The sequence below is a fragment of the Linepithema humile genome, chromosome 7, assembly GCF_040581485.1.
Source record: "Linepithema humile isolate Giens D197 chromosome 7, Lhum_UNIL_v1.0, whole genome shotgun sequence".
In the NCBI taxonomy this organism is placed as follows: domain Eukaryota; kingdom Metazoa; phylum Arthropoda; class Insecta; order Hymenoptera; family Formicidae; genus Linepithema; species Linepithema humile.
This window is the reverse complement of record NC_090134.1, coordinates 4,427,978-4,445,039: the sequence shown is the minus strand read 5'-3', so window position 1 is coordinate 4,445,039 and position 17,062 is coordinate 4,427,978. Positions and strand designations below refer to the sequence as shown.

The 17,062-nt window shown below is 42.5% G+C and overlaps 2 protein-coding genes and 1 long non-coding RNA gene across 4 annotated transcripts in view; 2 read left to right on the top strand and 1 right to left on the bottom strand.

Moving 5' to 3' along the window:
• Ptx1 (pituitary homeobox homolog Ptx1) overlaps positions 1–5,776 on the top strand; it is a 29,062-nt gene extending 23,286 nt beyond the window's left edge. For both annotated transcript variants that reach the window (XM_067358986.1, XM_012360889.2), the window contains exon 4: positions 4,934–5,776. In XM_067358986.1, coding sequence (XP_067215087.1) covers positions 4,934–5,770 — 837 coding nt within the window. In that variant the 3' untranslated portion in view covers positions 5,771–5,776. The remainder of the gene's footprint in view (positions 1–4,933) is intronic.
• The window catches only part of LOC137001045 (uncharacterized), a 144,799-nt gene extending 131,729 nt beyond the window's left edge, over positions 1–13,070 (bottom strand). Inside the window, exon 1 of the long non-coding RNA XR_010891203.1 lies at positions 11,639–13,070. This is a non-coding gene — a long non-coding RNA (uncharacterized lncRNA). The remainder of the gene's footprint in view (positions 1–11,638) is intronic.
• On the top strand, positions 5,990–8,082 carry LOC105668200 (uncharacterized). The gene has a single exon (XM_067358996.1). It carries the CDS (start codon positions 5,993–5,995, stop codon positions 6,293–6,295), a length of 303 nt encoding a protein of 100 aa, XP_067215097.1. The 5' UTR covers positions 5,990–5,992; the 3' UTR covers positions 6,296–8,082.
• Positions 13,071–17,062: the final 3,992 nt, after the last annotated feature.

Genomic DNA, 17,062 nt, shown 5'->3' with positions numbered 1-17,062 from the left:
TCAAGTAAAGTGATGGAATAAAAGCTGCTTGGATGAGAAATGCTAACGATGTTAATAATGCATGTCTCCGATAATATCAATAATATGATATGTGACACATGTGTCACGATACATAAACACAAATTGTTAAATTTTGGAAAATAAGGAAATGACGATCTATCATGAATTGACACGTTAAACATTAAAAATTTCAAAATATCGATTTCTATTGAATTTTTTATATACAATTGTTAATCAAGAGATAAAACAAAGTTTTATAAATTTTCAATTTCCCAATATAATTTTTTGAATCAATTTTGGAATATGCAATTTCTTCCTTAACAATATTTAGGATTAATCTGTAATTAGTAATTATCTGTGAAGTTGAAATGTTCAATTATTGTCTTTGTAAGAGCAGCAGCGTAAAAGTGCAAAAAATTCGAGAAAAATACTGCTGAGCAAGAAAGAGTTAAAGTACGCACCTAACTCATAATACAATGAAAGTGGAAGAAAGAAATGGAGAACATTGGGAAAATGTTCACGAGACAAACGAGAAAGGTGCGTCGAATTATGGATAGGCGAGCGTATGTAGAGAGGGAGGTAAAGGAAGGACGAGCGAGAGACGAAGAGAGATAGAGCGAGAAAGAATGAGAAAGCGAGTCTGCGGCGTCAAATCCTCGCGAAGCCCCCGGATATCCGTCGGCTCCTTCACGGAATTTATTTTTAATGAAGTGGCGCTTCGCACGCGCGCTGGTCCTCGCAAGATTTTCGGGAAACCTGCCACGAATCCTCCGTGGCCACGGCAACGCTCCTCCTCGAGTCATTCTCCATCCTTTTCTCCCCGACGCAAGAAGATGTAGGAGCAGCGCAGAGGGTAGAAAAGGAGGGAGGTTAAAGGAAATAATGCGGTGACGAGCGGGATTGTCCGAGGAACTCGGAGACGACGAACGCAGCCTTCATGCTTTTCCCCTTTTTCGAAAGTCCCTCTTCGGAAGCACAGGACAACACGCGTGCATAGCCGGGACAGTTTCGCGAGTTCCAAGAGATCGTAGGTGTGCGCATACGTCGGAAAACGGAGACGGAGGGATGGTGGATAATATAATGATGGCGTCGGCTGGGCGAGGAGGGGCGGGGCTACGAGGGGATCAATATTATCCTCCTCCACCTCTACCTCCGTTTCCTCGTCCATGCGTCTCCCTTTCTCTCTCACTCTCTTTCGCTCCCTGTATCTCTGTCCCTCTACATCCACGACTAACCTTCCCTCAGACGCCCCCTCGGGTTTCCCCTCCGACGCGACCACCATCACCACTTCCACCCCACGAATGTCAGGTTCCTCTCCCTTCTATCGCCTCCCACAGCCTCCTCCTTCGGCTCGTCCTTCGGCGTTTCTCTCTCTTTCTTCCTTCTTCATCTCGTGAACGACACGAGCTCACACGAATTCACGCGGAACATTCACACGGAAAATGGGTGAGATCGTTAATCTAGACGCACAAAAACGTAAAGAAACTACGTTTTCGCGCCGCGTCGAGAGATTTATACTTTACGTGTTTTACTTGCTGCAATCGTATTTCGAAATTTCTTTCAATTTGCAACAATGTTCCAATCAATGCAAATTGAAATAATGTCGAGAAATTTGTATTTTCAAGAATGCTATTTTCAAATTCCTATCATAGTTCATGAATATAATCAATCATGAGGCTTATCAACATGAATCTATGTATACATCCGCAAATAATAAATATTTTTTGCGACTTTGCCATTATCGTTTCTCTAAAGTATAAATCGATTTACTGAAATAGATAAAAGCATCGGATTTTTCGCGCAAAATGCTTCGTGCTACATGGTTTCTGTTTATTTCTGCGGCGATTGAATAATATCCAATCTACACGAAGAAAGTCTAAGCTAAAAAGTCGATGACTGATTTATTCGGGAAGAAATATTTTACAGATAGGAGTTGGAAAGCAATGTTCATCTTATGTCGTTTTTTTTTCAAATTAAAATTTTGTGAAATGCGTTGTAATCCCTCAAGAACATTACGTAGTCAAGGCAGAGCCCGCAAATTTTTTTAATAAAATCTGTTTATACACGTATACTATTTTTCAAAGCATAAGTAATAGAAGAATATCATGAATAAAAACACTATACTCTTTTTATCGTAATAAATTTAAAAAATCTTTCATATTAATCTGATAAGTTTAACAAATTTTATATAAAGTTTATCATGTTGCGGGATATAAAATTCAAATCGTATGCATCAAAAATTTTGTTAAAAATAGCAATTTAAAATTTTGCGAATTTAATTATATTCATTCGCAAAAATATAATGCTATAAATTAGGATCATAAAATGACGCCGCAGTCCGATAGGATATCGTTTGGAAACCGTTCCGTTTAAATAGGCCTTACTCAAGAGGTCGGGCTCCAGTAAGACCAGGTTGTAAGACTCTCTTGACCGAGGAACTAACGGCGCGGCGTGGCGCGCAACTTCTGAGCGCAATGGAACAAATCGCGGTTACCCGGAGAGCCCGGAGCCCGATGTTAAGTCACGGGATTACCGCGGACGGGCCGGTGCGGTGTTCGAGGGTGTCTATGTAGCACGTAGACGTATGTGCGGCGCGGAAGACGACCGTAGGGAAGAGCGACGCCGGCGAATGAGATGGGACAGAGCGAGGGGGGGGAGCGTAGGGGGTGTGATTGATGAGGCACCCCCGGTCACGGTCTCATTACATTTATATAAGCTTTCGTAGATTGAGCCGAGCGAAAGCGTGCGCGCGCGCGAGCGAGTGAACGGACGGAGGCTTACACGGTGGCGAGGGGTCGTGATTTGATGAGGTTTTATTGCCCGAATGACGTGACGGAGCCATTGTTCTCCGAGCTGGTTGCCAGGCGGAAAACAGTGGATTCGATTTATCGCGTCTACCGGACCGCCTTCGAGACCGTTCGACGTTTTCGACACTGTCTGAGAATCGTTCGACGTGCTGCTCCCCGGTTTCAAACGTATACGATTGATCGCCGGAAGAACCGAAAACTTCTGACGCACAGATGTGCTTTAATTTTGCCCCATTTTTAGTCTATTAAAAAATAATCGCGATAATTTCAGGAGAGATTTTATGTACTATGGTTCGTTGCTTATTTTGTGGATATTCATCAAATTCGATTGGGAATGATTATTAATGAGATTAACATAATGTACCGATTAATTAATTGTATCATAAATTATTATCGAAATACAACACGCGTCGCTGGCACATTTAAATGGCACGGGCGATTTTCCTCTCACGATTCACAGATCATTCAGTTAATCCAGTCGGTCAAGCGACAATTTCCGCTCGGGATTCGAGCAAACAATTCGTCAAACCTACGACTTTATGAATCAGGGATATTACAGGATCCTCCTAGCTGTTTCACGTGGCGTCGGTCGAGATTCCGCGGCGCTGTTAAACTTTATGGGCGCGGCACCTTGTGTGTACACGGTACGCCTTTGCGCGAGAGAGTTTATTGATTCTCGAGTCGCGGCATCTTTCGCCCGCCGTACCAGTACCATTCTGTCCTATCGAGTTTACTCCCTCCTGGCTTACCGTCGCCCATGATGTCGCGGCTACCAGTGCGCTTCGTAAAATTCAATGATGTTCCTCGTGCGGCTTACCGACGCGAGAAAAAAAAATACACGTCTATACGTAAATCTTCCGCGACTTCGGATCGAAGATAAACTATTTCTCGCGATAAAAATGCAATACAATGCTTTATAATTACATACCGATATCGTAATATCAACAATTGTGACAACAGAGGGAAATATAATACTGATAAACTGACAAGATTAATCGTTTTCAACAAGTGATTAGAAAATTCACAATAAATAGTAAATTGAAATCAGCGTAAATCAATTGACGAGATTTTAAACTAAAATCTCAATCATTCTTTTTACACAATTATTTGCTATTATTATTTTGTTGAAATTATTTCGCTTAGTTACACAATTAAGGGCACTAATAAATTCGAGCTGTTACGCGACGTTTCGAGAATAATCGTCGAGAGGAAAGGACATTATTCTTCATTAGCTAGTCGTCCATCCCCCCACTTTCAATGACTCGTCGCGCCTCTTAGCGTTTCCACGGCGTGATCGTAGAGCCATCCATCTTACGGAGTATTCTCCCGACCTCCTTCAGCTTTCGTTGCTTCACCCTAGACACCATCCTACGCTCCTGCTTTCCTACGTTTCTACCTTCCTTCCCAACCATCCCTTTGCCGAATACTTACTCCACGACCCTCCGTATGTCGCATTTTCCCGCCCCCTCGCCTTACAGTTACGCAAGAGCGACGTGTATCTGAGCGCAACCACCCGTATAATTGTTGGGGGCGAGCGGAGACGACGGCGGGCGTCGTCGAGAAAGAGAAACGACGGAGACCGTGGGTGGGTTTGAGTTAAAGGGCGAGCGAAGAGATGGGAGAAGGGAGGAAAAGGCTGACGAGGTACGCCGTAGTATCGAGCGCGGGAGAAGGGCCGCCTTGAATTAACGCCGTCATATTTCAGGATGGAGGAGCTCGCCGGGGTTTTCTTGCTATTTGTCTCGGAACTCGCCTACCGTCTACCGCGAACGAAAGCGCCGCCGTTGCTTTCTTCGTTGCGTTCGTAACTAATAACCCGTGATGTACGAACGCTCGCGAAATCTGGCGGGAAACAGTGCACGTTGTTGTATCTTTTTCCATCTTTTTCTCCGTTCTCGATTTACATTAATAATGAAATCCGGAGAAACGGAGGGTAACGCCAATCTATCTCAAGAACCGTAGAATTTTTAAAATACTGCTTACACGCAGCTTTAGAAGCTGAAGATAAAGTATTGTCGAAGCAAAGGCGATCGAATCTCATCTATATGTATTAAATTTTTCAAATCATATTTTATATTGCAATTAATAAACATATTTCTCGCAACGCGCCGTTCTTCTGCTTCTAGGTCTGGTTTAAGAACAGAAGAGCGAAATGGCGAAAGAAGGAGCGTAACGCGATGAATGCCGCCGCGCAGGCCGCGGCGGATTTCAAAACCGGCTTCAGTACAGCCAGCCTGAACGGCTTCATCGCCCAGCCGTTCCCGGATCCGGACACTCTTTACAGCTCATACAGCACGTACAACAATTGGGCGGCCAAGGTGCCATCGCCGTTAAGCGGCAAGAGCTTCCCCTGGATGAACACGTTGGGCTCGGTGGTGCCTGCGGCGTCGCACCATCATCATCACGCGCAGGTCAGTCCGGTGAATCCTTTCAACGCCGCGGCGACGTCGGTCGCGGGGAGTCACGTGGGCGGAATGTCGGTGTCGGTCGGTCAGGCGGCTACGTCCATGTTGCCGGGGATGGGTTCCGGTCTGGGTGTCGCGAGTTCGCCGGTCGCCGCGTCCGGCGCGGCGTGTCCGTATGCCGCGCCGGCGGCGCCGCATCATCCGTACGGACCGCCGGTCTACACGCCGCATCATCGGTCGCCGGAGACTTGCACGGTGATGACGTCGAGCAGCATCGCCTCGCTAAGAATGAAGGCGAAGCAGCACAGCAGCGGTTACGGCGGCGGCGGTGGTTCGTTCGGCGCGGGCGGCACCACCGGCGGCACCACGGCCGGCAGTATAAGTCCCGTCAGCTCGAGGGCATCGTCCGTCGGCGGCGGCGGTGGCGGCGGCGGCGGCGGCGGCGGCGGCAGTCTAAGCGCCTGTCAGTACGCGCTAACAACAGCAGCTGGTGCGAATCCTCATTCTCCGGGCGGCCCCGAGGCGCACGCCAACGCCACCGCCAGAGCTCAGGTCTGAGGCGACGCGGGGGCTACCTCTAGCCCCCATCATCACAGCGTAGCGAATCCAAATTCCGGGAGTTCCCTCAACGGCAGCGGCAGTAATCAAGTGGCGACCACGGTGTCCGGTCAGCCGAGCGACAATCAGCTCAGGTCGCAAGAGTGACCCAGGCCTAGGTCCGCCGCCTCACCGACGCTGTCGTCGACGCCTTCGTCGACGACTTCGCACCCGCACTATCTCATGTATGACGAAGACGGGGCCGCGACGGACCAGAAGATGGAAGTGGACGAGCGGGGTGTTATCGAGGCGAGCAGCATGGTGAATCCTGAACAGGTGATGGCTGCCGCCGGTGGCATCGGCGTGGGAGTCGGTATCGGCGTGGGCGGACCAGGCGCGGCTACCGCGGGTGGTACAGGATTGACTGGCTACTGGCAGCACGCGACCAGTGCTACAAGCTACTGGCCGTCGTTGTTCGACTGTTGGACGACACCGCCGATCGCGTCCGGCTCGCAAACGCTGTCTTTGCCACGGGATGACGATTGAGGTAGAATATTGTCGAAATACCGTACCGTATACCGAAATTTTATCGAAATACCGTATATCGTATCCTGATTCCTCATCTCGTTACGAGATCTTATTTCGTTCTGTTAGAACGAATTGAATATTTCATATTTAAGCAAATGTGGCGCTGGAATAACACATTTATATATTTATTGAAAATTACTTTTTTTTTAAAAAGTATGTAAGAGCCAAAAGAATTTCGTGCATATATCTTTATAAAATTAAGGACACAAAATTATGTTCAATATATTAATTAATGTTGGATTGAATCGGAAATGCAAATTTTGTGTCGCGGAATTCAAAGTATTTATTTTTTATTTTGATAATCTTTGATATTGGGTTTTTCGCGAAAATTTAAGACGAAAACTACGGTGAGGAATCAGTGTCTGTTACAGCGGCTAACAATGATGACAGAATTTGAAGTCGAAAATACTTGCTTACGTTGTAAATATGATATAACACACTACGAACGCGTTCGGCAAACTACGAGTTGGATAGATTCACGGAAATTCCTGAAGACAGGTAAAAAGTTGATGGAGTACAAATATTAAACTTTCACCGCGCGATGAAAAATATATTTAACCCCCACTTTCTTCAATTTTCTTTCAAATATTTTAAATCTGGCAAATATTATATTCATTATTCACGGTGTGCTGTATATACATTGCGTGATATTATTTCGCAAGAATTTCGGAAGAAATGAAAAGAAATATATCGTCTCGAGTCGTATGAATATGCTAATTGTATACGATGCATGCTGTAAGAATCTTTTTTTTTTGCTACGACAAGAAAAATTGGGGGGTTAATTTGTAGGGAAAACGGCGCTGATAAAGATCCATCGCGAAACACGTACTCACTATTCTGTAGATACATGTATAGTAGAACGCCAGCTCTTTATGCGTGGCGTAACTGTATACCAAAAAATTGTTACATTGTAATGACGATAATAACGATTATTCAGCAAAAATACCAAAATCTTGTAGGCTGTACGTAACGAATTATGCATTGTACAGTATGGAGCAAGGAGCGCACACCCTACCGATTAAGCGTACGTTATAAATATGACTTAGTGTATCGTCGAATAATTATTAAAATAATATTCACAAGTATCCTCGCGCGGCGCGTGCAATTGGATTTTTGAAGTCCGTCGATTCCTCTTCCTCTTCGTATTTTTATCGTTCTAACACGACAGCGTTTAACTTATACGTATATCCCTTGATTATGTAACTAGAGAAGCGTTAATGTAACCAACGAAATGTCCTATTTTTATAAGTAGCTTATTATTTAGACCACACATTGTGAGGAAACAAAACCAAAGTTAAACCCAAAAAATATTGCATATGTATAGTGATTATGCCGCGCATTGAGGCCACGAATAATTGTATAAATTATTATATATAACGGGGGAGTGTGGTGGTGCGTCGGAGGAGAATTTTGACGGGGTGAAACGACGACGACACGACGCGAATCGATCGACTTCGGAAGCCGAGCGGCCGATCGCTGTGGAGATCGAGACATAGTCACGTAAGATAGGCGTAAGAAACGACCGTTATTTTGTATGAATCCCAATGTCGTACAAATGTTCGTCGTAATCACATATCCCAGTCCCTGCGGTGAGTGAATCCGTAATGTTCACGCAGAATGTTCTTCATTCCCGTTTGTCACCTCACTCACTACGTGTAAACGTTCCTACTGGGCGATATTGAGCGCCGTAAAAGGCCCCGTTTGTAATCTAGTCACAATAAAAACCAATTCTATTCTAAAGCAAAGCATCTCGGAACTGTATCTCCTACCCGCGCGCACTCGTCGATAAGATTGCAATTTTTGTTTCAGCAAGTTTACGATATGACAATTTTTCACGATTTTAAGTTTCATCTCTTCATTTAACTCTTTACTCTCAAATCCTACGATTGCTTGAACTAAAAAAGAAAAATGATAGGAAAGACGATATGGTTGGTGTATACGCGATGATACTGCGCTGTGCTACGGAATAGAAGGCGATCGGAACGGGGAGAGATGGGCAATGAATGCCGATACATGATCGTGCTATTTATAGGTAGTTAGTTATGCCCCTCGGACATTGAGGGAACATCGATAACCTACGCGGAGTCCACATGCATGCCGAGCGTATAACGTATTGCATTACGGTGGTCGGGACGCGGCGATAAATTATGCACCCTCGGCTGGCACGCGAGGGGTTGGTCGTTCGCAGCCACCCTCGGGCGCTAAACTAAACTAAACGTATATTACAATGATCGTGGCGCCGTTAATGGCGCAGCAGTTATAAGATGCTGCACGGCCCCGTATGTTCCCCATTATGCGTATATGACAGTCGCGCTTTAAGAAAGCCATCGGCTTTATTACGATTCGGTGAGTAATAGCGTTCGAAAACTAACATGTTACTGTTTTAATCACATACGGCGAACTGTATTAATCACATTAATTATTATTTGTTCATTTATATGACACACAACGGGCGTGATTCAATTTTATTTATAACCGTGAATGCAAAATTATCGATATTTTTTTTTTTTTTTGAGATCTCGGTAAGATTTTATCACGCTGCTTAAAATTCCTCTTAATTATAAGTCCAATGTACAAAGAGCGTTTTATCTTTCCGCAACTTATCTTCTTCCGTAATCTTATCACTCGTACACGGCGCACGACACTCTTTCCTCAAAAACCTCCGACTGTGATGAATACTTTTAAAACCTTGCTACATCATTTGTGAGATTTCCAGGAAATTTCAAAAAGATTCCCTTTCTCTCTCTCTCTCTCTCTCTCTCTCTCTTTCCCTGCTTGTTTAATATTTAATAACATATTAATAGAAAGACTGGAAAAATATTTTCTTTCATATATGCTTAAATCCTATTCCATTTGGATGTTGCTTTGAAAAAAAATACTACTTTATCTCGTACATTAAAATTATTAAACGCAACACGAATCTCGTAATTGGATAATATTTTTAACCGTATGACACTATATACCGCAAAAATAAATAAAAAGCAAAGCCTTCTTTTTACCAGACGTCCTACTTTCTTCTCGCTCTGTAACAACGATTCTTCCTCCGCCTTTTCGCCGGTCTCCAATTCAGGGCAGGTAATTCGGTTCTCGTCCGCCTCCGTGCATCCCCGACCGAACATTTGAATACGGACGAGCTTCGGCGAGACGTGGCAGGAAAACGAGAGACAAGGAAGGGCGGGGGATGCAAAGAGATGGAACGAAGTAGGCTAGGGTGGGCCGCAACCCACGTTTTCCCAGCGAAATGACCTTCGCCGGTAAAAAGACGTGCCGGGACTGTCATCGTCTCCGTCGGCTTACGAGCAGTCGCCGTAACTCCCGAAACTTCTTTCCGCGGAGTGAAAGCGCGCGGGCGACACGAGGGAAGGTAAAGGCGGAGGGTTAAGGACCATCACGACGGGACGAATCGCGAGAGGGGGGGGAGTGAAAGACGCAAAGACGGAGACACGGGCCCGCTGAGATTCGAGGATTTACCCGCGGAATAAAATCCGATACAGTCCCGTGAATATGTTGTTCTTACTTACGGCGCGCTCGCTCTCCCATGGGCGACGCGATCTTTTCCCCTGCGCCAAGACCGTACGTACGATACGTTCGATTCGGGCAGACAAATATTGCGGATTGGTACGCTGCCGTAATTCCCGCGGCCCGCCGTAACCCCTGCGATTACGAAGTTACGCCGGGCTTGCGACGACCTATCGGCGTCAGATTAATATCCGCACAATTCGACGTGACGTTCACAATTATAAATAAAACCGAATTACGGTCATCGTGTCACATCATATTGATTAATAATTAAACAAATAATAATCAAGGTAATTAATATAATTAATGCGTTTCCTTTCAAATGTTATTATTCATGGAATTGTAATAAAGCCGATGGCTTTCTTAAAGCGCGACAGTTATATACGATATTACTGAACATACGAGCCATACAGTCACATAAACATAAAAGTGCAAAGTTGCTTCTGTAAAAGCAAGAACACGTTTAAGGTAAGAATATCTGGCAATAATATTTTTACGATCCTGATATGCTTGTGATAATTATTTTTATAATTACTCTCAAGGATTAACGTCGATGCGTCTTGGTTATTAGTTGAAACGAGCGCTTTTTACGAGGCTCGTCACCTCTCTCGTTTCCGCGCTGTAAAGTTTGCGAAGATCACGCGCTCAAAATATCAGGCGTCTGAGTAAGATAAAATGGCAATTAACATTAACTTGAGCAACATGTCTCGCGAGAGGTAATAAAGATACCGGGTCCGCGTATCTGCGCCAACATCACACTGCGACCTTATCGTCGTTCTTACGCATTGGCGTAACCAACGTATTTGGCGGGTTAGTGTGAACTCCGCACCTTCGCCGTTATTATCTCGTGTCGTCAACTCGTGTAGTCAAGGTCAGTAATGTCGGTAGGATAACAGGTGATGTAAACGCTGATAAAAAAAAATTAACGACTTCTAATCTTTAACGTTCGTTTCAGCATTGAATAGACTCTTAAAATTGCGAGCAATTCACTTTCGTTTTCGTTTAACGAAGTAAGTGATTCAACGCTCAAATAATTTAAAATATATCCGTGATTCTGCCGTGGTTTAAACGTCACCGAGCATCAATTAAAATGTTTGACTTTGAATGCAGCAATTTCTGGGCGATGTTTCTTCCGCTTCTCTAAACACGCCACGATCTTTTATGCAAACTATTGCACCCTACTATATCTCGTATATATCATACAGAGTGGATCTCCGATGCCGTGTTATTTATCGCTCGTACGCGAGCTACCGCAGGTGATGCCGCTGACTCGAGTCAAATGAACCGTTCGTGATATTCAAGATACTTTCAAAGTTACTCCAACTGGCTCGGAAACCCATTAGATACAAAAATGTTTTATGTCCAAAAGAATCACAACAAAATTATGATTAATCTTTGTTATAAAATCATTATTCGATTTTGGAAACTTTTCTTTTGTACAAATTTTATATTGAAAATAACAAAAATTTTTTTATATTTGACATTTTTTTCTATCATATCTTTCTATTTTAAAAACAACTTTATTACTATGCAATATATATTATATAACTTCTAATCAACTTTATCACGACATGCAGGCAGACAAATGATATTCATAAATGAACACGTAAGAGTATAATTATAATTTAAAGTAGAAAATATTTCTTTCTGATCAATTGGCATTTTAGCGAATTATTTATTCGTCCAATTGTTGTAACATCTGGACTTGACATCGAACGGTCCATTTGGCAAAGCCGATTGTCTTTGCATGCAATCAGTTAGAGTGCGAAATGTAGTACTTACGTGTGCACGTTGCCATAAAATCGAATTGTGCTCGCATTTTCTTTCAACGAAACTCTCGAGCGGCTCGATACCTCGAGTGATTAAATGAATACGACACGATGCTCCACCTGTAAAAAATAGTTCTTTTACATTATTAAATTCAAACTGTGTAAATAGATAACAGCAATATAACAATCAAATAGTTACAATCACAAAATGCATAATAATAAAAGATCAGAGTCAAAAAAAAAATGCAATAAAAATCTTTAATTATTTTAAAGCCTCGGAAAGTTAAAAAAGTTACTCTTTTCAATAATTGTATTTTATAATAATTAAGGAATTAAATTGTGGAGAATATATTTCGTCTCTTCGAGAATATATGCGAGTTCACAAACATTTTTACAGTCGATATCCTTTCAAAGAGTACGAAAAACGGCGATTATCGAAAAGATTTTTTTCCAGGTGTACTAAATATATATTGTCAGAGTGCGTCTGCGGTTACGTTAACGGTTCGGATCGCTGGTAAGTGTTGGTACAGCACGCCTATAAAGTTGGTGCGTCGCGGAGCCCATGCATAGATGCATATAAGGATCAGTGAGGTGCTACATAATGCATCACCGCGATTCTCTCCTGCCCCATTGTGTATGTGTGTGTCTATCCGGCATATACGGCATCGACTAACGTGTTTCAAATGGAGCCCTTTGTGGCTGCGGCGTCGGCGTCGAGATTGAATATAAACGCGGGAATAAGAAGCCATTTTATCACGCTTCCCGTTGAGCTTTTACTCTAGTGAAATTGAGGGCTTAGGGCGGGGGCTTAGAGAATTGGGAGAATTCTTCCTCGGCTTCGTTTGCCGCGAAAATGAAATGACGTTGGCTCGTCGGGGAGAGAACCGCTCCGCATTTCTACCCGCATTTAATTCTTATGGTAATCGTTAGCCGCGCGCTTCCAAATATTCTGACTCACCCGGCGATACCTCCGGTGAGACCGCAGAGCGTTGTTATAAGAAATTCACGGAAATAAGCACGCGTCTAAATTTGCTGGTGCTTAAAGAAGGAGCGGTCTTAAAACTTGGGGGAGAGGGGGGGAGGGGATAAGCTGGTTCAAACAGATCGAATTAAATTATTGCTTTCAGATATAAATTGCGAGCAGTTTTTAGAGTGTTTTTTTATTAACCTTATTGCTTGTAAACCTGATTCAAATATCTCGACGTTTCGTTCTTAAAATATTTTAAATTCGCATACCGAATGTTAAATCAGAATTCCATGGCACGAGTTTCGTAGTACTCCCAATGGCGACAGAGGAAGGAAAGACGACTATCAGGATTAAAAAGAATGCGCATTCGACGAGCATGCACGAAACGGTATCGTTAAGTGCCACTGACGCGTCATGATTCAACGTTCTGTCGTGGAAGAGGATTCGAAACAGAGAGCCTGCACCTGCAGGGCACTTTGAAGTAAGGTAGGTAATCCCTGCTCGCACGACGGCGACTAAGCCTCCATGATTTAGAAGCTCTTGGAGTATTTTAAGAGTCCCCTTTGCTCTGCCACCCCCGAAAACAGCCGCTCGTACGAGCGCGCTCCGGCCTGTGTTTAGAAATGCAACACTGTCCATCGTCATCTTGACTTGCCTAATCTTCCCATAATTATGCTATTCCTTTGTCGTGTTTTATCTACATGTTATGCGGAAATATAGTAATCTCTGGGCTGCGAGAAAATAAATTGTTGTTTTAAAAATAAAAACAAATCGGAAACGTTTTAAACGTCAGATTCTTTTAACAATGTTGACTTAAAAACAGATGTAAAGAAAACATTTTGAAAATAATCTGAATAATTTTCTTAAGTATTGACGTTTCGCACTCGTTAAAAGTTTTATACAACTAAATTAAAAGTATATTTTCCTAATTTTATATTTTTAAACATATATGAAAAATATCTCATCTTGCAAACATAAATATTTACACCTACATTCTATTCTTTTACTAATATTTTTCAAAAGACATCGATTCAATGGAGTTAAAAATACAGAGTTGATATTATAATTTCTCTAAATCAGAAAGTCAAAATATAATTCGTCTAAAATCTTGCAAACACAGGATAGGAGAAAGATTATCATAATTATTAATATCACACTGACGTTTGCGTGTAACACGATATCGATTCCCGTCTCTTCATTTTTCACATTTATTCCCATTCGTTCAACAAGATTCATTTCGCAGTGGATAAAAGTCACTTTATAAGAGAACAATAATAAAATTTACTCGCCGCACGAACGCGAAGACGGGAGCAAATGATCCCGGAAACGTATACGTGTACGCCGAAACCAACCGGCTGTAAGGAGAGAGTCCCGATAAAGAAGAGCGAAGGGGGCTGTCAGAATGTCGCGAGGGGAAACGGGAGAATCTTTGGCCATCCTCTGGCAATAGCCCTCTTCAGCAACGTACCTCGAGAGCAGGCTAACCTCCTGGGCCACCACCTTTCCCAACAGCCACCCTTCGCCCTTCCCTCTTCTCGCTCGTTGAATCTAATTACACCCGCCAAGACCCACCCGCTCCAGTGAGCGAGCGGAAACTCACAGATAGTGTAAGAGAGACGAAAGGAGGGACCAGGAGGACCAAGGCAAGGGAGAGAGAGATTGGACCCAGGAGATAGGGAGTAATCGAGAGAGACAGAGATAAAGCAGAGAAAGAGAGACAGAGAAAGAGAAGCGAAGAGAGGGTGAGCGTGGAGAAGCAGAGCGTTGCCAGGCGACGGGAGCCATCTTGGAGGGTTGCAGCCACTAATGGCCTAATGAATTTAATGGAGGCTCCCCGATATAGAGTAGCAGGAGAACCGAGGTGGAGAATAACAGAGGCGAAGGAAAGGAAAAGAAAGATGCCGGACGTAGAAAGAGAAAGGTGCAAGTCGACGTCGTCGTCGCCGTCGACGTTCTCCGCGCTTTTAATTCTTTCCAGTGTCGGTGAACACCGAAAGTAACGAACGGTACGATCCCGACAGAGAAACAAGGAGGCAGAAAGGCAGTGGAAAGGGCGAGTGGATAAAGAGAGAAAGAGAGGAAAGAAGATCGTCGATTTTCTGGACTACCGAGCACGATGGAGCCGGTGCATTAACCGAGCGTAGCATCCGGAAGGCCGAGGATGGTCTACCTCTCGGATTTTCGCAATTAAGTAAAGAACGAGCGTCTGTCGTCCGCGGGGCAGAAAACGATCTACGTCGCGCAAAAATCGAGGATAACGAATGAAATAAAAATTGTGTGACAATTCTGGAAAAAAAATATGAATAAGAAAGAGCAAATATAAATTCTTCAAATATAGTAAAAGCAATTATTTCTATATATTACGAAATTTCGAGCATACTAATTATAAATTGTATAGCATGGTATTGTAAAGTAAAACTACAGTAAAAATATCAGCTGTAATCAATCGAACGATCAAACTGAACTCTATTGAATTAATTTAGTGTAGTCGTGTTGTCAGAGTGTCGACAAGATACGTAATGTCGCTGAATTCTAAATCTAAAACGCAAATCTGTTTCCTCGCTATAGAAATTTCCGAGCTTATGTTTCGCTCATTCCTACGCATAATGCATTGCAATGCGACTGCATTTGAAAAAAAAAAATAGATTTCGTTTACGACAACGACAAGATTGTCGTTTACTGATACGTGCGTGGCGAACGATCCGAGAAGGCGAAAAAGTAATAACGGTTACAGGTGGCTTTTAAACCTCCCGATCCCCCCGCCCTATACTCGCGAAGGTTTAACTTCGTTAATTATTTCTAATTTTATCCGCCTCCGCCGCTTCGACACTAACGAACGAGAAGATCGACAAATTAGCGAATGCGTTTGCGGCTGTTATTATGTTTGACAAGCAAACCCCTCGTGAATCCTTTTTATACTGTGAAATTAACAAAAGTAAACTTTTGTGTAGACTTCTGTAAGATGCGAGATCTGAAACTGAGTAGCTATCTGGCGTAATATTTATTGCCATTAAAAACGATCTAATCTTTTCGTCACATTGGATGTAAGATTGCGTGTCTCAGAAAATATAATAGTTTCTGATAAGATTACATTCGTCAGAAAATGCATGTATAATCATAGTTGTATATAATATTTGTTCGTTCAACTCTTCTATTTAATTTATCATACGATAAAAAACGAAATGATAAAACAACTTATGACACAAATTCATATTATTGATAATATACAATATAAAGTTGTATATATTAATAGAAAATTGTGATAGTAAGAAAGATTCATTTCAAAGTTTCAGACAATTATTATAATTGCTTTAAAATAAGATAAAAAATGTGTAATATATTTTGTATTTAATAAGAACAAAGTGATGGTATAACACAACACATATACGTGTAATCATAATTTTGTACATTCGCCAACGGAAAAGTCAATAAGATCTAATGATGAAAACACGCAGAAAACGACGCGCTATAAGTGCTGCGTAAACACGTGTCGACGTAATTGAAGCAGCACGAAAAAAAGCACGGTGATTCTCGTTGTTCTATCTATGTCGACATGGCGTAGGTTACAACTGTGTACGTTATATACGGTTTCCTATCTTTACAATAATCTCATATCGTATGCGCCGGTTATCAGCGTGTAAACAACCCTTTCGAGGGGACCACGCGTGCACGTGTCTCACTCGAAATTTATCTGATTCGTGTAGCGTTTATGTGTGAGATTTGTTTCTATTGTTTGAATCTTGCAGTCGCAATCACGTAAGTTAAATTAGTGTTATTGCGACATGAAAATAAACACGACATTAAAATATTTCACTTGTTTGAATCTTAATATCAGTAATAATCATAGAATTGTCAAAAAATCGTTAAAAACACAAGTACTTAAGCAGATATCACAAAATTGATAAAAAGTTGCGACTATGAATTATATTAAGAAATACATTAATTATATTCTTATAAATCAACACCTTAATAAAAAAAGAATTGGAATTGTGCAATCGAAAACAATAATTTTTGTATTAAATTATTACGAGTTCTGCCAGTCGACTAGCTATGAGTAGATTCAAATCAAAGAACAGAGAAATTGTTCAATTTGAGAAAAATGTGAAATTCAAGTAAGAAAATAAACTTCGGTCCAGTCGTACAAAATATCATTATCAAACTGTTGCAAATGTGTCAGGCAAAAATGAGACGTGCTATTGAAGCCGGATAGGATCGGTCGGCGCGTTTGCCGAGTTAGAAATGAATGAAGAAGTCGGCGGCCCAAGGAAAATGGGACGATGCGAGGTCCTGGGTAACCTCGGGCGGATAAGATAGGATTGAATGGACGTCGCAAAGGCGCAGGATAAGGTGGCGAACGGAAAAAAAGAGGAGGGCGAGGACGGCGGTGAGAAAAGGAGAAACACGTGATGGAAGTAGAATCAAGAACGGAAAGCGAGAGAAAAAGAGATGGGCAAATGAGCAGACAACGAG

Bases quoted from the DNA above. Each gene is read 5' to 3' on its own strand.
- LOC105668200 (XM_067358996.1), top strand. From the start codon at position 5,993: ATGTATGACGAAGACGGGGCCGCGACGGACCAGAAGATGGAAGTGGAC.